The sequence below is a fragment of the Harpia harpyja genome, chromosome 16 (assembly GCF_026419915.1).
Source record: "Harpia harpyja isolate bHarHar1 chromosome 16, bHarHar1 primary haplotype, whole genome shotgun sequence".
In the NCBI taxonomy this organism is placed as follows: Eukaryota; Metazoa; Chordata; class Aves; order Accipitriformes; family Accipitridae; genus Harpia; species Harpia harpyja.
The window spans coordinates 5,183,827-5,205,625 of NC_068955.1; the positions used below are offsets into that span (position 1 = coordinate 5,183,827).

Here is a 21,799-nt window from a genome sequence, read left to right on the forward strand (position 1 = left end):
AGCTAAGAGTGCCGGGCAGGGCCACGATTGCAGGAGCTGGGGGGAGGCGCGTGGCGGGGTGCACCGGGACGCACGCCTGTCCCGGCCGGAGAGGAGCCCCGGGGTGCCGAGGGGCCGGAGGAGCTGCTTGCGTCAGGGCTGGAGCCCGGTGTTGGCAAGGAGAGGGCCCGAGACGTGGCTTTGCCGCCGGGATGGCTCAGCCAGGGATTCCCGATGGGCGCGGGTGCGATGCAGCGCGGTGCAAGCTCTGCAGGCCCAGGGGTTGCTCTTGCCAAACCCGGCGTCCTGCAGCAGCGAGTTCCCGGGGGAACAAGCTACGGTAACAAATGACACCCCAACACCTCCCGCAGCCTTTTAAGCCTGGCAGGTGCTAAGGCTGCGCCAGCATTTGCTCTACTGAGTCCCCCCAGGAGCACCAGGCACACAGCGTGCCAGCCCGCCGTGGGTACCAGGAGCCCCCCGAGCACTGGCCGAATGGGTAGTAGCGGTGGGTACCACGGTGGCGATGCTGTCCCCAGGCTCGAGCGGCACAGGCGGTCGGGATGGGTGGGTGATGGCAAGTGTGCCACCCTCGCTTGTCCCTGCTCCACCACCCTACAGGGGTGGCCATAGGGTGAGCACCCCGCTCTGGGCTGGGCTGGCTCCATCCCGGCGCGCAGGGAGGATGCCCGTGCCCCAGCCTGGCCCCACATGGCACAGGAGGGGTGAATGCAATGCTGGGCAGCACAGGAAAACCAGGGCTCGATGGCAGCCTGGCTGCCTGAAACCCAACCTTGTGCACCCACCCAGTCCCCCCCCCCAAACAGTACTCCCTGTGCACGATACCCCCAAAGCACAGGGTCACATCCCCAGTGGGCACCGGCAGGTCACAGAGACCCCAGTGCCCGAAAGCCTCCGGGGCCACGTCACCAGCATCACCCGGGATAGGGACTGGCAGCCCCAGGGCAGGCGCTCTCCCCCCCAGATGCACCCAGGCGCTTACAAAAACGATGGCTTTATTAGAAACCAGAGACAGAAAACATTAAAAAAATGACTATTTTTTGAGATGAAACATTTGATGCACAAACGAGAAGGAGGAGAGGGTAACTTGGGGCGGGGGGGGATGGAGGCAGGTGGCTCCCAAGGGACACCGGCACAGGGGGACATTGGTCCCAGAAAAAGCTGCAAAATCCCCTTGAGAGACCCCCAGGGCCGGGGCAGTGATCCAGCACCCACCCCAGGCAAGGGCCACGGGGCAGGGGGTCTCTGGTGCCACCTGAACCCCCCCACCCCCAAATCAGGGAACGGCATTTCGCTACCAGTTTTGGGGGAAGCTTTGAAGCATCCCCAAGCCCCAGCAGCCCAGGCAGCTCCCAGAGCCTAGGGGGGCCAGAGACCATCCAGACTCCCCAGGCGAGGTCAATAAAAGCCCTTTCCCAGCCCCTGCCCGTCCCAAAGGCTTCACAGTTGGGGTAGAGAAGGGGGACAGGGGGTACATGGCCACTGCCCAGCCCCACTCCCCCCAGGCTGGGGAGGGGGGGGTCCAATGGCTCCCTGGCAGAGGAGGGGGGGGGCGGGTACCGAGGGCAGATCCCCCATTTCCAAGTCCTTGCAGACAGGGGAGAAGAAAGCCACGGGGATGGGCAGAGCCCACGGGAGGGACGCGGGAGCAGGGGACACCGGGGGCCAGCACAGAAACCTCAGCCCACTGGTGCAGTGAGTGTGTCTGTTCTCTGCCCTACCCGCAGGACAGGCAGCAGCCCTTCAGCTCCCTGCAGCCGCCGTCCGTGGGTGGTCTTCCCAATGGAGGGTCTCTGAGCCCCCTTGGAAGGCAGTGTCCAGCTGGGCTGGATGGTCCCACACCAAGGTCCCGGGCACACGTCCCTCGTGGCCCGGCTCTGCCGAGCCCCCCGGGGCTGGGGCTGCACCCAAGCCGTCGCCGGGTGACAGGGAGCTGCCTCGGGTCCTGGCCGAGGGGACAGGGATAAAAGGGACCACTGCCACCCAGTCAGTCTTGCAAGAGGTGGACAAAGCTGGCTGGGAAGACTCCCGTGCGGGAGCCGTCGCCCTCGATGAAGCCAACCTGGGGGGTGCAGAGAGAGGGGGTCAGGGGGGGTGGGAGTCCCATCTCGGGCAGGGGAGAAGCTTTGGGGCTGATATCCCAATTCCCAGGGGGATTTAGAGAGGCACAGCCGTGGTGACATGTCAGTGGGAGCCCCCACCAGCCCTCCTCCATGCACAGATGGGGCAGGGGGCACCTGTCCATGCCCCCCTGTGAACATCCAGCCTCCTCCAGAAGAGAACTAGGTGGAGGGGGGGGGGAGGAAAGGACCAGAGTTGGGACCCCAGCATCCATCCATGCCCCACTGACACTCACCCAGCTCTGCTCGTCCTCCTCCCGCGTCACCACGATCACCTCTCCCTTGGAGAAGGTCAGCTCCCGTGCTTTATCCCCCTTGCAGTCAGCCACCGCCTTCACCCGCTTCTGCCTCCCCTTGGCCTGCAAACGGGTGGGCGAGGGGGTGACAAACCCCCCCCCCCAATGTGGGTGCAGGGATGTGACATCCCCAATCCCTCCATCTGCTGCCCCAGGATAAGGGGAGCTGGAATGCTTGGGGATGCAAAGGGTGACCCCCCCATCGCAGCCCCTCGGAGACCACCCTGAGTCATGGCACCTACCGGAGCAAATCTCCTGGGCATGGGCACGGGGGGCACCTTGCCCTGAGCAGGGTCCTCGGGGCCACTGGGGCTCTGGGGGGACATGGCTGACCCCCCTTTGCCCACCACGCCGCTGATGCGTCGGTATGAGCGGGTGCTCTCCGAGCTGCCAGGGACAGCGAGGACAGTGTCACCCCCTCTCTGCTGGTGCCTTCTCCCCTGTCCCCCTTCCTGCGAGGTCCCCCAAGGGACCAGGGTCCCACCCATAGCTCCCCGGACGCTGATGGAGAAGGGCCCCAGCACTCATCCTCCCTCAGACGAGCCCATCCCACCACAATTTCCAAAAAGAGAAAAAAAGTATTTGATAACTTGTAGGGGGCCTTGGTATCACCCCCAAATAATCTGCAGCACCTTCTCCAGGGACAATCCAGCACCCCCACGGCTGCCCTTGTCCCCTCCTGCATCCCAGGGCCAGCATCAACTCCCCTGGGGACTCCAGCTCAGGGTGGGGGAACCCTTTGCTCCACACCCCCCAGGGACAATTTGCCCTTCCCCATGCCCGGGCCGGGGGCCGGCAGGGGTTGAAGCCCACCTGCCAGCAACCATGCAATGACCCCCCCAACACCCGGTGCACCCCCAGGCTGGGGAGGGATGTCCCTACCTGAACTTGACAGGGGGGGATGTCGGGGGCCATGCCACCCGGCGGGGGCTGCCCAGGCGGGGGGCTCAGCTCTGGTCCCCGCCGGGTGCCACCGCTGTCTGTCTCTGAGCGGGTCTCCCAGTACGCTGCCCGCCGGCTCTCGGTGGGGCTGCGGGTGGCGGGGGCTGGGGGTCCGGCGATGCCGTCCAGGGCACCGGCGCTGCCGGCAGAGGGGAGGCTGCACAATGCCGGAGCCTCCGCCAGCCCGGGGAAGTGCGGCTCCGACGCCTGCCGGGGAAGCTCAGGGCGTTCTGGAGGGGGGGACACATGATGGGAACAATAAACCTGATGTCTGGGTGAAGGGACAGCCCCACCATGGGTGACCCCCCCCACACCCCGACTCACCGGTGGGGCTGTGGTTGGGTTTGGGGCGGGAGCCACCCCGCGTGGGGTTTTTGAGGGGCAGCGGCGGGGGGATCTCCTCGCTGTGGGCCCGGCGGGGCATGGGGCGTGAGGGTACCAGGATGCTCTCGTAGGTCTTGTTGGTGATGTCCATCCCCATGCAGCTCCAGCGGGTCTGGGGGCAGGCGGGCGGGGGGCTGGCGGCCAGCGGCGACGTGCCCTTGAAGGAGCGCTGGAGGGGGCTCACCTGGGGGCAGACACCCGGCTCCAGGGCTGCCCTGCCGCCGCCAGACCCCCCCAGGGTCTGCATCCACCCCCCCCAGCCCCCTCGCTGGGGACGTGGGGTGTCCCGTCCCCCCCCCCACCATCCGGCGGGTACCTTCTCCTCCAGCTCGTCCTCGCTGTCGTAGGGGAACTCCTGGGGGGGCTCCCAGTCGTAGTCGACGTGGATCTGCAGGGAGAGCTTCCCCGCCTGTGCCTGCTCCAGCTGCGGGATAAGGCAGGCCAGAGAGGACTCAGCACAGGGGGGGCAGGTCCTGGGAGCCCCCCACCTCCGTGCCAGCCCGAGGATCTCCCCCATCCCACCTACCAGCTCTTCACACTCGGTGTGCTTGAGCCTCCTCGCCACGTCCAAAGCCGTCTCGCCTGCCGCGTTCACTGCCCGAGGGACGAAAGGAGCCGGATCCAGGTTACAGCCTCAGCGCTCTGCTCCCACCGGAGAGCCCCAAAACCCCCCGTCCCAACCCCGTACCCATAGTGAAGGCGGCTTTGCCCTTCAGGAGCAGCTTGAGGCAGTTGGGCTGGTTGTAGAGCGCGCCGTAGTGCAAAGCCGTGTTCCCGTCCTGTGTCACCCGGTCCAGCGTCCCCCTGCGCAGGGCCACCGGCAAGAAATTCAAGGCTCAAGAGCACACAAGCATCAGTCCCCTGCACTCGTGTACGCTCCTTCCATGGGGAAGCAGGCAGGGGACATGGCGAGCACCTGGGGACGCACCCGTTCTGGATGATGAAGTCCACCAGAGGAAGGGACGATCTGTCGGCGTGGCGCACGGCCATGTGCAGCGCCAGCTCGCCCGGGTCCTGCCACGAGATGGAGGGGAGAGGAGAGCTGAACCTGAGGATGCTCATCTCCCACGAGATGGAAGGGAGAAGAGAGCTGGACCTGAGGATGCTTCATCTCCCCCAGGATGGAGGGGAGGAGAGAGCTGGACCTGAGGATGCTCATCTTCCCGAGGGCACATTTCCACCCAAAGGCCAGGAAAACCCTGAGCACAGGCACCCAGAGGGGGAAAATCCATTTACGCTGCCAGGCAGAGGGAGCGGGGCGGCCGCAGCGGCGCAGGGCTCACCTGGCCCTCGGGGCTGGCCAGGGGTTTGGCCAGATCGTGCCCCTCGGCGAAGGCCTGGAGCAGGGCCAGGAGGTCGCGGGCACGAATGGCTTCCCAGAGGCGGTGGGGGTCGTCACGGCTGCTTTTCTGCACGTAGCGTCGCTCCATGTATTTGGCCACGATGTACTCCTTGCGGGCAGCCCTGCGGGATGGGTGGCTTGGCATCGGCTAGGATGGACACAGAGACCAGTCCCCCCCTGCCCAGTCCCCACCACAGCTGGAGGCACCCTGGGCTCCTGCCTCTTCCCGAAGCCTTGGGATCAGGAGGAAACCTCAAAAAAAGGCGTAGATCCCCACCAAAATCCAGGCGATGACACCAGGATCGTCCCCCGCCTCAATCCCCAGGCTCTCAGAGCCGATGGGCAGCGGCATGGGGACAAGGACAAGACCACGCACCGTGCGCTCCTCCTCCTCCTAGCCCACCCCGAGTCCCCTGACCGGTGGCCGACTCACATATCGCTGCTGGCTGAGGGCTTGGGATAGTCCTGCGTGGGCAGCGTGGCCTCCATGATCTCGTTAAAGCGGGTGTTCCCGACGCTGACAGCCAGCTGCAGCGAGAGAGGGATGGGGGGAGACGAGCCCTCTTGGCCGCGCTCGCCCTGCCCCAGCCAGATCCCCATCCCAGAGGCAGAGGGAAGGAATCCACTGGATCCACCCAGGACCTTCCCAGAGCAGCATCTCCCCCGGGGATGATGCTCTTTCATGGCAGGGGAAGTCTGTTTTAAAAGGGAGCAAATCCTGGGGGGCTGCCAGCATCCCCCCCCTTAGCAAGCAGCTTTGCAGAGCCCCCCCCACTTGCCCAGACCACAGCACTGGGGGCTGCAAACTGCCACTGGGGAAACTGAGGCAAGTTTGTGAGCCCTGGAGCAAACTGGGCACAGATGGGATGAAGAAGGAGGGATGAACTCTGGTCCCAGGAGGTTTGGGAGCCGCAGAGGGTGATTCCCAGTGGCCACAGGATCTCCGGGCTCGGGGAGCGGCTTACCAGCAGCTCGGAGGTGCTGAGGACATCCAGGGTGAGGGACTGGATGCGGGAGTAATGCACGCCTAGCTCCCGATGGATGCCGGAGCACTCGATGCACGTCAGGATGCCCAAGTTGGTGGAGAGCCAAGTGGGGTCTGCCGGGGGAGCAGCGCGGGGCTCAGAATCACCACCCAGCCCCGCAGGATGCCGCAATCCCCCCTCCCAGGTCCCCGACCCGCACCCGGGGAGGGGGACACGCCAAGCCCCGACCTACCCGGGGCCCCGCAGTCACAACACTGCTTGTTTCCCGGCATGTTCTTCACCTCGCTGATGACCAGCTTGGTGAGCTCCTGCACGCCGCCGTCCGCCCCGCCGCCCGCTGCCGCCCCACCGCCGTTGGGCTCCCCCTTGAAGGCGTTGCTCAGGGCTTCGTCCTTGCTGTTCTGCAGCACCGAGACCCACCTGGGCAGGGGGGGGAGCCCCGTCAGGAGGAAGGAGGAGGATGGGGAAAGCAGAGCAGGATCCGGCACCGCAAGGAGTGGGAATGGGCTGCGGCACTTACACAACACACTCCTGCTCGTCCTCTGCTTGGAAGTGATACGTCCTGTTGTCTGCAGGGATGGGGAGAGGGGGGAGAAGGTGAGGAGGGAGGGTTTGGGGATGCCCGGGACAGCAGGAAGGAGCTGAAACTACTCCAAAGGGGCTGCTTTAAAATTAAATCATTGGACATCACTCTTCCATAACCCAAGCCCTGTCGCAACCTCTTTTTGTCTTGAGCTTGCTAGATCTCCTTGGAGAGGTCGGTCCTTCCTCTGTAAAAGCAGCTGGGGAGATGCCCAGAGCCGGAGTAGAAGGGCAAAGGGTGCCCAGGTGCTGTGGAGTGGGAAAACCCACTCGGGATGTTCTTCTCCAGAAAGGGAGTTCCCATCCGCAGCTCGGCCACCTCCGGGACAAACACACCCACCCCAGCCATGGCATCCCGCTCCGGGCACTCACGCGTCACCAGGTCGAAGCATTTCTTCTCCTCGGTGTGGGGCCGCACTTGGCAGGTGAGGAGGTTCAGCTTGACGGGGGGACGGTTTATCTGCAGGGTGTGAGGATGGAGGCAGATGAAAGGACTGGGAAAGGTCGGGACGTGCATCACCAAGCGTGTACCTCCGATGGCAACGCCGGTGGGACAACCACCATTCCCAGATGGTCCCTTTTGGGATAAGCAAGCGAGCGGGACCCTCTGGGACCTTTTGCAGGAGAACGGGGCTCGGGGACATCCCGGAGTCGCATCCTCTGTCCCCGCTGCAGTTCGCAGCCTCCACCGCCAGGGGGCAGCACACTCCTCCCAACCCCCTCCAGCCCTTTTGGTCTTGTCTGGAACCTCAACGCTCATCTCGCTGCTCCAGTCAAACCCACCATCCCCTCCCAGTGACACCTATCAAACATGGGAGACCCCATTTAGTATGTCGAGTCCCAGCTCGTACTAAATTTTAAGCCAGGCAAATTTGCGACCAGTTGGGGCAAAACTAAACCTGAATTCTAGTGGACACCAACGCTCAAAGAGTGCCTTCAAGGGTCAGGGCTGCAGGCCCCTGCTGCTCCTCACCGTGCTGTGGGAGATGGTCAGACAGCCGTACTTCACGCCACACTTCCTCTTCTGCCATACTTTGCGGATCCTGAGGAGGAGGAAGAGGAGGAGTGAGGACGCGTTGCACATCCCTGATCGCCCACATCCATCTGCCTCCCAAAGCGCCCATGGCAGCCCTCGGCAGAGGCCTGATGGCTTTCTGGACATAGGGTTGTGCTTCTTGCAACTCACAGAGCACAAAATGTCCCACTGAGTGGGCTGGCCATGGGCCGTGCTGGCCAACAGCATCACAGATCTGGTAGCCCCAGTTCAGCAAAACACATAAACACCCACTCAAAACCTGGTGCCTATCACCCAGAGGTCCATTGAGAAGGTGAAGACCTCCTCTTTGCGGCTCTGAGGATTTTATTTTTCACCCTAGATGATCCCACCAGGATCCCTTCTCCCTCTACACCCAAGAAACAAGGACTTTCTTCCTCTCCCACCAGCCACACAGCTCACAGCCCTCCACAGGGAACGTGGCACTGGGCGGCTGTTCCTGGAGACCCACATCCAAGGACACTACACCCACACAGCACCAACCACTGTGCCCAGCCAACCACCCAGGAGAGCATCGCGGGAGAAGCACCCTGGGCATCAGAGCCTACTGGGGGCCTTCACATAAGAAATGGGCCGATGACACCAAACCATCGTGGGAGAAGGTCCCCTGCACCATCTCCAAACCTCCTCCTTCCCCAGCTGCAGTTGGAGACCCACCAACCCCTGACCACCAACTCTCAGGTCTCCTCCAGCCTGGGGAAAAATCCCATTCTCCAAGCATTGATAGATGCTTAAGACCAGACGGGACCAATTGCACCTGTAGACCTGTCTAACGGTGACCAAAAACCTCACCCAAACAGTTCTGCCTCTGGATGTCCCAGCTCTGGGGCCTCCCACAAGCACAACATTCTCCCAGCCCACAGCAACACCGGGATGGAGCCGGGAGCTCTCTGGGCAAATAATACTCATCCTCACCCATCGCTCTTCTTGTACAGAAATCCCGACTTCTCCGTCCCGTACTGCTTGTTCCCCTGGTGCTGGTGGATGCTGTAGCCGCTGCCAGAGTTCTTCCTGCTCAGGTTTTCCTGAGCTCACCGGGGAAAAAAAAGCATATAAAAAGCAAAGTGAGAGGCACAGAAGTGGTTGCTGCCACCAAGTGATCTCATCCTTATGTGGGTGCAGCGCCTGGCAGAATGCCAGAGACCCCCCGTCCCCTCCCAGCCTCCAAGCATCTCCCAGGTCTCCTGCTCTGCTCCCATGGATGTCCCCTCTGGTCTCCAGCTCCCCTTTCCCCGCTGCTCCCCATCCTCAAGTTAACCCCGGGGCACTCACCCATCCTTAGAACCCAGCACCCTTCCGACCCTCCTTCCCAACTCTCCTCTGCCCATCCCGAGGTCTCACCTCCTTGCTCTCCAGCTGCAGGATGCTGCGGAGGGAATCACGGGTCTGCGTGAGCTGCTTCACCTCCTCTTCTTGTGCTTGGTGGAGCTGGAAAGGGAGGCAGCTGCCCTCACTGCTGCGCTGAATGCGGGCGTTCTCAGGGGCTGGCACAGGGTGGGTGGCATCTCGGGGGGCACGTCCGAGCGGTGTTGGATGGCAGGCTGGGGGACTTACCGCGTGGAGAGACACAGCGAGCTTCTCAATGAAGGGGTAGAGGTTCTGGGCAGCCTTCCAGCCATCTTGGAAGAAACTGGGCATTTATTTAACATGATTAAGATGCAGATGGGGAGGATAGAGGGGAAAAAAAAAAAAAAAAAAAAAAAAGGTTGTTTAGAGAAAACGTGGCAGGAGACCATAGCAACCCCCCTGGGAAGCTGCTCCTGCTTTGTGGTTCCCCTGCTACTCGGACCTGGAGAGACCCCACCAAAGGCCAAGCCCAGCCCAGGGTGTCCAGATACCCCAAATATTTGGGGTGTTTGGGATACAGGATTGGCCTCTCGTTCAATCCAAGCTCATTTTGCTGGGGACCAGCCCTGCTGGAGGCCAGATCCTGGGGTCTCTGGGTCACAGCCCCAGTCAAGGGCACGCTCTTAGCCAACACGACTGTCCCCTCCCTGCCTCAGTTTCCTCACTCGAGAGCTGGAGATGATGACATGACACCCACACGCTGCTACTCCAGCCTCATATTGCAATGGGAAAGGCAAGGGGATGTTAATCCTTGCTCCAAACACCCTCGTTACGAGCCCCATGGCTAACAGCGGAGCCGCTCGGCTGAACTCATCCCTGGAAATCTACCCAGAAACCAAATCATCGCATATATCCCGAGCCAACCCCCTTCCCCCAGCCCCCACGGACACGTTTACAGCTCCTCGAGCCAACAAAGCACGTTTCAACTCTTCAGATGCAACCAAAGAGCGACGGGCTCTGCCCAGCATCTTCACCAACAGCTTTATGGAGCTGGGATAGGAGAAGATGCCCCCAGACCCTCGTGGGACCTCCCAGGGGTGATGACCGACCCTGGGGACAAACCACCTTGACCTGGGCAGCACCTACTTGTGCTGAGCGTGGAAAAACTTGATGAGGCTCTGCAGGAAATCTGGTCCCTGCTTCATCTGAGACTCGCTGGCTTTCAGCAGGTACTGGAGGAGGAGAAGACACACAGTTAGGTGATGGAGATGAGGACTGGCTGGAAATATCCCAGAGGAAAGAGCAAGAGCCTGCCCGGCCCTTGCCTCCCTTCCCAGCGCAAGGGAGGAGGGTTAAAATGCTGGCTGGGTTTCAAGAAGTCGAGTCACGACGTTGGATTTGAAGGCAGCTCGCTGGGGACCACCCTCAGAAAACCTGGCTCTGGAAGTCCTCCAAGCCCTGAAAAGTTCAAGGACCGAAGCAGGCCCCCGGGGTTTCCAGCCGAGCATGCTTCTCCTGCTGCTCATTACTTCTGGAGTTAATAAATAACCAAAACTCAAGGCAGCTCACAAAGAAAAAAAAAAAAAAAGAAATAGCCCAAATGTTTTTTAAGACATGACCCCTTTGCTCCCAAAAAATCAGATTTCAAGCAACAAGCGCCTGCGGCACATCAGCCCCGGAGGTCTGCAGTCCTCACGGATGTGTCCCGCGGGATGGGGAATTTCAGCTTTATGCATCAAACCCATCCATCAGCTGCTAGCAGAAAAGAAAAGACCCAGAGCCGTGCTCACCCCGAGCAAAGTAAGGGGGGGGGGGGAGAGATTTCCCCCTGCGAGCTCCTCTCCAGGCCAGCACAGCTGCTGGAAGATGGTTTCGAGCAGGAGGCGAGGGGAGGGGAAGGCAGCCCTGAGCTCCAGGGGCTTTCCATGGTGGAGAAGCACCGTGGCGGGATAGAGTCCCTGGGATGGAGCCTCCCAGTGCCCTGGGCACCCCTGCCCAGCAAGGTGTCACCTGGGCTGGGGAGGGTTGTTAAATCGTTCCGTGCAAGCTGGAGATGCAAAGCTAATGTAGCATCCAACCCAGAGCCCTGGGGTGCCTGGCACCGACTGCACCCCCTAAACAAAGTCCCAGCGGAAAAAGACCACGTGTGCCCAGCTCCCGTGGGACTTCCCTGCCCTGCCACCCACATCCTGGGGTGACGGTGGCAGGGAGGTTCCCAGCCAGCACTGGCTGAGACCCATGAGCAAAGGGATGCTCCCAGTACCGCCCGGGTCTGGACCCAGCTGCACCCATCCACCCCACGGTCCCCGGGGGTGTGAGATGGCCCACGAAGGGGAGATGCAACCACCCCACCCCTGGGGTGAAATCAGATCGTGCCCCCACCCCAGGAAGCAGCAAATACCATCCACCTACAGACCTACACGCAACACACCCGCCCTAGCCCCAGCCAGCCCCCTAGAAGAGCTGCCCCCCCATTTCCAGGCAGGCTCCCCAGGAAAGCAGCAGCTCTCGTGCACGCCAGCACACACACGCGTGCACGTGTGCCCGCTCACACGCAGCCGCTCTTTGCAGGGTTGCCGGCAGCGGCCCCTCCCCGGCCGGGCTGCAGCTCCCGCGTTTCCATGTGCTGTTATTTATTTCACAGTGGTACTATTCAAGGGAGTGACTCATCTGGCCGGGTCCCAGCTCCCCGGCCCCATGCCCAGCCCCAGTCCCACTGCGACAGGCACAGCCTCCTTCCCGCACCCCCTGCCCTTTGCTGGGGGGTGGGGGGGGGACACAGGGCTGCACCAGGCTCCGACGCTGTTGTCTGGCCCTTGGGGACGTTGGAGACCCCTGGGACAACCCACTGGGGACTTGTTCCCTGCTCTGTGTCACTCTCAAGAGGTTTATGGGGCTGCTGGGGTGTCTGGAGCCAGGACACCTGGGTCCCCTCTTTGCTGGGGGGGTTCTAACATCAGGTCTCCATCCTTCACCTATTCACATCTCACCTCCTAAGTGCGGACCCCCAGGACCATCAGGGATCTGGGGCTGCTCATGAGCCCCCCTAACCAAAACCAAGAGCAGTTTTGAGAACAGGGCACAACGGCAAAGCCAACCTCAAGGATGTTATCCAAAAGGCTCACTTTTCGCCCCAAACACCAGCCTCTGGCTTTCCAGATGAGGGGTAGGAGCGGGGAGGACACGGGTGGAACCCCCAGGCACTTTGCTGCAGGGTGACCTGTGGGTGCCATTCACAGCCGCATCCCATGGGGACCCCAAGTTGGGGATGGGGTGGGGATCCCTGAGCCAGGACCATGCAGGGACACGATGGGATGGGGACAGCCAAGGGTCCCACACAGCACCCACATGGGGCTGCTTTAATGGTGGGGACGGGAAGAGGCTCTGACGTCCCCATGCACATTTGAGCAGAGCGGTCCCCTATGTCACCCCGGGGGCCAAACAGTCCCTGTCCCCCCCGGCACAGCCCCTACCTCACACATGTGAAGCTGGAAGAGCCGCCGCTCCTTCTGCATGTCCTCGGCCACCTCCGCTGTGGACGGCTCAGCCTGGATGATCCCTGCTAAGCGGGCTCGCTCCTTCTCCTTCTCCATCTTCCCCCTGCGGGACAGGACGTCGGCAGGTTGGGGACAGCCTTGCCCCGAGGGGTGTCCCATGCAGGGGACTACGGTGGGGATAGGATCAGGAGAAATATCTCCAGCCCTTCTAGCTGGGAAAGGCTAGACTGGAGCCCTCCCAATGGCAAACTGGCATCAATCGGTGCCCGGCTGCAGCCCCGGGACAAAACATCTTTGTGCGGAGCAGGATTAGGCGGATTTTGCCAGAGGCAGCGGGTTCCTTACACTTTGGTCTCGTAATCCTTCCAGGCCTTTTCGATCTGCTTCTTGGAGTCCTGCAGCAAAAGGAGAGAGGGGATGGCAGCCGTCAGGGAAGGCAAAAGACCTGCTGGCACTGAAAGCAGCATCCCACGGCTGAGGGCTTTGCACTGCTTCGCCCTGCCCTGCTCCTCAGGGACAAGGGACATCCCCACCAGGTCTTCACCCCCTGCTCCAGTCCCCTCCAGCCCTCGCTGCTGCCCTCCAGCCCCGGGGATTTGCTCCTTCCTTCTCCTGGCCACGGGCACAAGCTGAGCCCCTAACAGGGGTCTTGCTGCAATATGTCCCCAAATGGGTGACCTGCAGCCTCAGAGCCTTGGGGACAGTGCTGGAGGGGACTCACCAGGCGGCCGTCCTTCAGTTGCCCCTTCAACAGGCTGTCCAGGGGGAAGGAGACGATGTTATTCAGGTTCTGCACCTGCAAAGGGTACAGATGGGGTTACCCCATGGAGGTCCCCACCTCAGGATAGGTCGAGGAGCCAGAGCCCCAGGTCCTTCCCAGCATTGGGGGTGCCCCCCCACCCCCCGGCTCCATCGCTGCCCCATGAAGGGTTAAAGAGGCTGAAAGTGGGGCCAGATCCAGGCACGGGGCAGGCTGGGGCTTGTCGGAGCTGGCTGCAAGATGTCTGACGCAGGGCCCTTCCCACAAACCACATCAGCACCGCGGCTGCCAAAACCAAAGCTGTTCCTCCCCATTGCCACCCCAGCCCTGTCCCCGTCCCCCCATGGCACAGCACCCAGTGATGCTACCAGCCCCTCCATGGCCTCATGATGCAAAGAGCCCCCCCCCCGATGTCAAAAGGGCTTCCCAAAATGTCCCCCTTTCCTGGGGTTTAGGGACAGCAATGCAGCCACCGCCATCCCCACCAGCACCATGCTGGGGTCTGCAGTGGGGACACAGGAGCCCGCTCCAGTCCTGGCATCCCTCCATGCACCCCACAGGGCAGCACCCCATTTTAGTGCCATGAAAGCAACTCCAGCACCCATGCGGGACCTCCCTGCTGCACCCAGATTTCTTTTAAAGGCTCCCAAGGTGTTTGGTCCCCTGCAGCATACAGGGAGAAACCCAACTCCAGGGCACGGGACCAGCCCTGAACAAGGGGGGACAGGGCACCCCGCTTCTGAGAGCTCTGGGGGGATGGGGCACCTTGATTCCGAGAGCTCCGGGGGGACTCTGGGAGGGCAAACCTGGCTTTTCAGATCTGGTCAAGGGTTCCGGCACATAATCCAGGGGGAACACGGCAGTGGCTGTTCCCATGCCAGCAGCACGTGGGGCAGGAGGTGGGGGGCCAGTGCTGCCCTTGCCCGGGAACCGGTCCGACTCCTCCACCAGGACAGTTCCTGCAGAGCCTCCCCCAGAGCGCGGGGGTCTGGCTGGGCTGGGACAGCTGGGATGGGGAAGGGGAGGAGCGGGGAGGCCCAGACTGGGGTAACTGGGAGAGGAAGATGCCGAAATCTGAAATTCTTGCTGGGGGAAGGGCAGCAGAAATAAATCTTCTCCTTAAGCAGAGCCAGCAGCCAAAAACACCCCTTAGAGGGGGGATTCAAAAAGGACCAAAGAGGAGGCCAGCAGCATGGGACCCCCCCAGGGCTTCGCCGCTGGGCATGCACAGACCCAGCTTCCTCCAGGAACTGACTTCTCCACCAGAGCCATTCCCGTAGTTGGGAAGGCGCTGCCGGCTCGGCTCGCAGCCGCCTCTGCCTGCCTGCCTGCCTGCTTCCCGCGCGGCCACGGCTCCCCAAGGCCCCACTGCGCAGCTCAGCGTGGCTTTGATTTACTTCTTGGCAGGCGAGATCAGAGATGCAATTGATGTGAGAAAAAAATAGAAAGAAAGAAAGAAAAGGAAAAAAGAAAATAGCAGCCCCAACCACCCATCGAATCCCAGCATCGGCATGCCCAGCGGAGCTGGCAATGAGCTGTAAATCCAGCAGTGGGGGTATCAGATGGTCCTGGAGCACCGGGAGCATGTCCCTGAGCCTGGGGTGGGAGCTGGGGATTGCTGCCCGCAGTGGAGGGTGGCTAAACTGGGAGGAGAGGGGCTGCACTGAGTGGTTTTTCCAAATCCAGATGGATCCTGGAGATTTTCCCCGGCTTGGCAATAGCCGGATGCAGAGAACAGCCTGAGGTCGCACCGGAGACACCGTGAACCCCACCGGGTGGTTAAAGCCTCCCCCCGATCTCAGCAGTGTGCCGGGAGGATGCGGGGCAGCTCACCAGGTTCTTGAAGAGCGCAGTGACCTCGCGGGTGAAGACGGCCAGGTTGAGGAAGCCGGTGGACAGCTCGTGGTTGTTCTGGGAGAGGTGGTTGTTGCCGAAGTTCTCCAGGGCTTCGCTGTACTGCTCCTCATTCTCCACGTGGGCTGCACAGGGAGATGCCGGTGAGGGACATGGGGTGACCCTGCAGCACCCCATCCCTGGAGCTGGTCACATCATGAGGTCCCACCAGCACCCAGCACCCATCTCCCCAGCCCTCCATAGCAAAGCTGGGCTGATCCTGCTGCAGGACAGCAGTGGTGTGTCCTAAACAACCTCCCCAAGGTTCTCAATTTCTCTTCTTGCATCTTTTTAAGACAGTTTTTGGCACCCTATCGTGTTGCCAGGCTGGCTGGCTGCAAGCACCCACATACCCCCAGACTGGCCAGCACCCATGTCCCCCTCGCTGGCCAGCACCCACGGCCACCCCACTGTCTGGCTGCATCACACCACGGACAGACGTGACCAGCATTGGTGGAGGACGGGACTGTCACAGATCCTGCCAGGCCGGTGGCCCGGGGATGCCCATCAGCTCTCGAAGCACAACTCACTGAGCCCGGAGATGTGAATGGCTTTCACATATTTTCTGATCCTCTGGAGTATGGCTTGGTCCCCATCCAGGCTCTGCGAAAACGAAGAAAGAAAACAAACGGAGCTCATTAGCCCTGCCAAGCGCGGCCGCCGCTCCCCCCAGCCCAGCTGGCCCTTGGAAAGGCGGCTGCTCTGCCATGCAGATGTGCAGGGCAGTGGCCAAGCTCCCAGGGCTGGGAGAGGAGCTGGAGGCATCCCGGAGACACCGGAGCCTCAGCGTCCAGTCGGTCCCCTGCCAGGCCTGTGGTCCCCGAGGCTTTGGCTGCCAGGCAGGGCTTTGGCTGCCCCCAGAGAGGCTGGGTTCGAGCAAGACGGTAGCAGGAGATGAGAGGCTCGGCCAGCATGCCCAGCATCTCTTTGGATCCCAGCAGCTTCCAGCAACCACGGAAAATGCCTCTCTGGCTCCCGCAGGGGCTGTTTCAACCAAGGAGGGGATGAAGCATCATGTAGCACAAACACACCAACCCATCCCCGCCACCCCAGCATGCGTCCCCACGGCTCGGGGCCAGACACGGTGGGAGAGACCTTCAAGGGTGCCCAGCTCCCCGAAGGGGTCCATGGCAGAGCCAAAACCAGGATCCACCTCCCTCCAATGCCCGACAGGGACCTAAATCACATAAATCCCACAACCAGGGATGCGGCTTTCCACAACCCCCCCAGCTCATGCAGGGTCTTGGCCGTGGCCCCCAGCACCGTAAACCTCCCCGCAGCCTCCACCAGCCGCATCCTGCACTCTCTCGGAGAATTCCCCATCCCAGCCTGATCCCCCCCATCCTCACTCCATCCCTCCCTACCCAGGCAGTCCCCATTTGCCCCCACCGAGCACCAGGGCAAACTCAACCCCAATGCCAACCCAATGCCAACCTGCCCGCAGAGCATCGTAGCCGAACACACACCGGCCCCAGCCATCAGGAAAGGGTTAAGGGCGGCTTGGCTGCAGGTACCAGAGGCATGATAACAGGCTGGAAATATTTAGAGGGCGTGAACGGCAAGAAGGGCGAGGGATGAAACCGCGGAGGAATTACAATAAAGAGGCTGGCTCTCTCGCTCGAGCTCTTGCCGAAGGTTTTCGGGCTGATGTCAAAGCCGATTTCCTGACAGCGGGGTCAGCCTGGCTTCAATGCTGCTCTTCAAGGCCCTCCTCCTTGGAAGGGATGCTGCGGACGAGCTTTGGCTGGGATGAGCCGGCTGGGAGGGGACCAGGGTGGAGGTGGGAGCCAAACCCCCTGGCCAGAAGGGTCTTACAATGCACCTACAACAGGGAGGATGTTGGGGTGCCCCAAAGCCCCCCATGCCCCCTCTCTGCACCAAATCTGGGTGCCCCAGGCTCTCTGGAGCCACAGGCTGGGGCAGAAGCATCCCGTGCCTCAGAGGGGGATGCCAAGGCTGGACACCTGGACTCTCCAGGCTTGCAAACCCGGCATAGCCTCAGGAAGGGGAAACTGAGGCAGCATGAGATGCTCCGGATGCATCACCATGCAAGTAGGGGAAGAAGCTGCTCCGAGTGCCCGGGATGGGGCAGCCCACCCCGGTGACAGCTCACAGCCGCAGGAGGCTGAACGCAGGGATCGGGGACAATCTGGGGACAGTCTCGGGGGCTTTCAGGAAGGGGTCCACGAGCTGACCGGCGGGGATGGGGCAGGCAGAGCCAAGCACCAGGGTGTCAAATGCAGAGGAAATCACTGCACAGGGCTGCCCCAGCTGCAGGCATCACTGATATCCCCCATGTACCAGGCTGGCTGCCAGGGACATGGGCCTTGGCTGCATGGGGACAGCCCTCCGGAGCGGGAGGCAGCGATGTCTGGAGCCCCCCACAGCACCCGTCACCCCCTGGCCCAGCTCGGGGACGAGGGCTCCCGGTCGGGGGAAGCTGAGGACATCAGCACAGCAGGGATGGGAGCAGGAGGGATTCCCCGTGGGGATGGATGGAGGGAGGGACGGATCTGCACCTGCACCGCAGCCACCCGGGCTCGCAGCCTGGGGACCCCGAGCAGCCACTGCCACCCCCCCGCCCGGCCCCGGCAGGATGCTCAATGGGGGCCATTCTTCTGCCTCCCCCCCGCCGCCGGCTCGTGCCGCCTGGTGAAGGAGCCGCCGCGGGTGCCAGGGGCCGGAGCGGTGGCAGCGCTGCCGGGCCGGGAGCAGGATGCGGCACTGCCCTGGGTGCAAAGGGCAGTGCGTGGCAGGGACGTGGTATTTACACGGTGACGGGGTGAGCTGGGAGCCCGGCTGCCAGCTCTGCCACTGAACACGCCGGTGGCCTCTACCATGTCACCCTGCCCCAGCCTGGAGGTGCCCAGTCCCGTGTGACATGTACACACCACCCAGCCCCAACCACCAAGGGCTGGATCTGACCCTTCCAGCCCACTCCAGAGACCTCGGGTGCTGCCTCTGCAGCAGCCCCAAGGACCCCGACGTCACACAAGCCCCCTGGGAGGGGAGAGCCCTCTTTAATCCCAGGAGGGAAACTGAGGCACTGAGCAGCTCCAGCCAACACCAGTATGTTTCCTTGATGGCAAGCACCAGCTTCTGGCCCTCGCCCTGCTCACTGATGTCACTCCTGTCACTCCGATTTGGGCCCAGCTCCGAGATGGGTGCGTGCAGTCATGCCTCAAAGGTGGCAGTGCCGTCCCGGGGACCTGGCGGGACATGGTCACCCCTTCCCGCCCAGCAGCCACTGGAGCAAGACCAGGAACCCTCGCTCCCTCTCGCCCACCAAGCCATCACCCGGGATCTGGGGTGGTGATGGGGAAGACCAAGGCTTGGTTTGGTTGCAGAGAGTCTGTCCCGCTCCCCAGCCCTCCCCAAAAGTGCCACTGTTTATTTCCCTCGCCTGATGCTATCGCTCCATCAGGGCTCAGAGGGCGGCGGGGGCTGGGGCTTTTTTGGGTGGATTTCCCTCTTCTCCTCGCGCTGGAGCATGGGGATGCGGAAGGCCTGGCAGCGGTTTGGCCCCCACAAGGGTTCCCCGCTGCCTCCAGTGGGATGGGGGGGCTCAGCCCCATGCCCCCCATGTCCTGCACAACGGCAGTGATGACTCCCAGCTGTCAGCCGTGCTCAATGGAGCTTTACTAAGCAAACCCCACCATTCCGGGGGCACGCCTCTCCCCCCATCCCCGTCCCCCTTAACCGCAGCCTCTCCCGAGCAGCCAAACGAAATTCCTGCTGCTTCCTCCTGGCTGGAGCTGCCTCCCCCTTCCCGGCTGAGAGGAAGATCCATGGCAGCGGCCAGCACGTGCTGGTGGGGACCGGGATGCTCCAACGGCGCGTCCCCAGATTTCCAGCTTGGGGACGCCCATCCCGCTGCCCCCGGGGATCCCGGCAGCTCCGGCACCTGGGGCCCCCGCGCTCCCCGCCAGCCCTGGCTCTCCTTCAAAGCCATTCCTTCGCTAAGAGGAGTTGGCAAAAGCCACGGGACCAGCTGGAAACCGCCTTTATTCCAAGCGGGAGGAGGGGGACGAATGCACCCCGCCACCTTCGTCCTTCCCGCAAATGCTGCCAGGGATTTGGGGGGGGGGGGGAGGCTAAAAATACTCCCCTGGCTTTAATCACAGTGGGACCCCCCCCCAGGACACCACATCACATCAGGGCTGGCTCCAGCGTAGGAATTTGCTAGCGGCCGGAGCTGTGGGGCTGATGCTCTGCCTGGGGGGGCACCTGGACCTGGAGGCAAAAACCTTTAAAAGAAACTTTAAAGGAGAGTTTTACCCATTTCTGCAGGCCTTGGCCCCAAAAAAGCGCATGCTGGGGCTGCTCGGAGGATGCAAACGGCCACCCTGGCCCGAGGGTCCCAAAGCACCCACTTAGGGTGACTGCCAGTGCAAGCCAGGGCGTGCCAGCCTCCTCCCGGGGGCGAAGCGGGGGCGGGGGGGGGGCTGAAACCCCAAAAACTAGAAGCCCAAGGAAGTGAGGTGCCCCCCCGGGGTGAGCACCGGGTGCCGGACCAGCACCTATGGGTGCCAGGAGCTGCCCCAGCGCGGGGTGCGGGGGGGTGTTCCCAGGCGGGGAGCGCAGCCCGACGTCCCGTGTGTGTGTCCCCCCCCCCCGCCCAGCCCCGCTCACCTCCTCCAGGGCCCCCACCGCCCCCCGGCACTTCTGCATCTTGGAGGCGAAAGCGGCGGCGGCCGGGGAGCTGAGGTCCTCGCCGGTCACGGCCAGGAACTCGGCCACGCTGAGCTGCTCGGGCATGGTGCGGGCGGCACCGGAGGGGGTGGGGGGGTCACCGGGGGGGGGGGGGGCACCTGGAGCTCCCCTGCGGAGCGCCCCGGGGTGCCGGAGAGGCCCGGCTCAGCGCCCCATGCCCAGCACCGGGAGCTCCGCGCCGTACCGGGGAGGTTCTCCCTCCCCCCCCGCCGCCACCGCCCCCCCCCCCCCCCGCCGCCGCCGCCGATCACGTGGGCGGCCCCGCCCGCCCTCCCGTTAAAGGCGAAGAGACCCGGTGTGCACACACACTCACCCCCCCCCCCCCAAAACACACACACCCCCGGGACCCCCACCCCGGGAACCGGGAGCTGGGGGGGTGCAGTGTCCCGGGGTGCGGGCGGTGAGAGGAAGGGAAAACCCCGGGGTCTAGGCTGGATGTGCCCCCCCCACCCCCAGCATCACCCCGACACCCCCCCAGCACCCCCCTCGCCCAGGGGACAGGCTGGGGAGCCCCCGGAGACGGGTGACAATGTACCGGGTGAAAGAGCAGCACCGCTCCATGCCGGCACGGTGGGAAGATGGAGAGGAGCGGGGGAGCGAGGTCTCGCCCGAAGCCCAGCTTGGGCACACAAGTAGCGCAGGGATGGCTTGGGATTAAACCCAGTCCCCCCAAAGCACTGGTTTAACTGGAGGTTGTCCCCATCCAGCCCTTCCTCGGACCCAGAAGAGGTGATCCCTCTTTGGGCAGGGAGCGATTCCCGGAGCCCTCGGCTCTTCACGGGGGGCTCGTTGTCCCACCGGAGGGGACCCCTGGAGCCACCAGGCCCCTTGCCTCGTCCTGGCCTTCGCAGATCCAAGGAGCTGGATTTTGGTGTCCCGTTCCCTGGTTATTTGCTCTTCCCAGAGGATGGGGGAGCCCGGACACCCCGCAGGCAGGCGCTGAGGCCGAGCACACGCCGAGCGCATCCCTCCACGGGGATGGTGGCAAACTGGAAAGAAGGGGACAAAAAGCCTCAGCCGGGCTGGTTTGCCATGTGAGAGGATGACATGGGTGCAAGGTTGCTTTGCAGACCCCCCCCCATGTCCCTTGCTCCTGCCCCCCACTCCAAGCACCCCTCACCCAGGGTAGGTAAGGGGATGACAGACCCTCGTCCTCTTTGCTGAGCCTCGAGTGGGGTTCAGTAAAACTCAGGTTTGTGCCTAACCAGGCAGAGCCAGTCCAAGCCCTCCTCTAATCCTGTGTTACTGGGGCGCTGGGGGGGACAGGGACAGGGGAAGAGCCATTGCAGGCTGTAGGGTGAACGGTTACACGTGAAAGATTCGATCCTTCAGGCACCGGCGAGCAGAGGTACCCACGGTTTGGCCTTGGGGTGCAGTCTGCCCACTCCAATTTGGGGGCGGGGGGCGGCCAGCACCCACCGAGGTCCTGGGACACCTCCCTCGGCAGGGCTCTGGCAGACACAGGGTTAAGAAGCTGCAGCCCAGGCAGGAGGGGAACAGGAGGAGTTTGGGGGTTCCCGATGGGTAAGACCCCCCCCCCTGCAGACAGGCACCCCAGAGCCTCCTTTGGGGGACACGGAGGGGGGGACACTGGCCTCAGCAGAGCAGCCATAGAGCCAGCCCAGGGCAGAAGCTTACAGCAGCGTGGGCCGGGCTTGAATCCCACCCCCCCCAAAACCCTGCAGCCCCCTCGGGCAGGGCCGAGACCTCCCCAGACCCCCCGCTTCTCCCCGGTGTACCGCGGGGTCCCTCCAGGCGCCGGGCTGGGGACAGCCCCTTTGCTGGGGTGGCCCTGCCACCTCCTGGCCGGCCTGGGGACTGCGGGGGGGGGACACGACACGGCCCGGGGACACCCCCCAGCTGCTCCGGGACACACAGCCCCACGGGGATGGGGACAGGACCCTGGCTACAGCACTCTGTGCCCCTCGCCTGGCTTACCTGGC

General features: G+C 63.1%; 1 protein-coding gene across 1 annotated transcript; it reads right to left on the reverse strand.

The window, feature by feature from the left end:
* Positions 1 to 976: 976 nt before the first annotated feature.
* ASAP3 (ArfGAP with SH3 domain, ankyrin repeat and PH domain 3) lies at positions 977 to 20,055 on the reverse strand. The gene is given in 27 exon segments (XM_052811445.1): positions 977 to 2,062; positions 2,357 to 2,479; positions 2,659 to 2,803; positions 3,299 to 3,315; positions 3,317 to 3,588; positions 3,683 to 3,926; positions 4,059 to 4,166; positions 4,269 to 4,336; positions 4,431 to 4,546; positions 4,671 to 4,756; positions 5,026 to 5,206; positions 5,518 to 5,612; positions 6,050 to 6,183; positions 6,303 to 6,490; positions 6,591 to 6,639; positions 7,025 to 7,112; positions 7,626 to 7,695; positions 8,622 to 8,731; positions 9,048 to 9,134; positions 9,261 to 9,336; positions 10,140 to 10,225; positions 12,467 to 12,593; positions 12,836 to 12,885; positions 13,212 to 13,286; positions 15,084 to 15,229; positions 15,674 to 15,746; positions 19,776 to 20,055. Coding segments are annotated over 27 exon segments (3,015 nt in total). The 5' UTR covers positions 19,902 to 20,055; the 3' UTR covers positions 977 to 1,987.
* Positions 20,056 to 21,799: the final 1,744 nt, after the last annotated feature.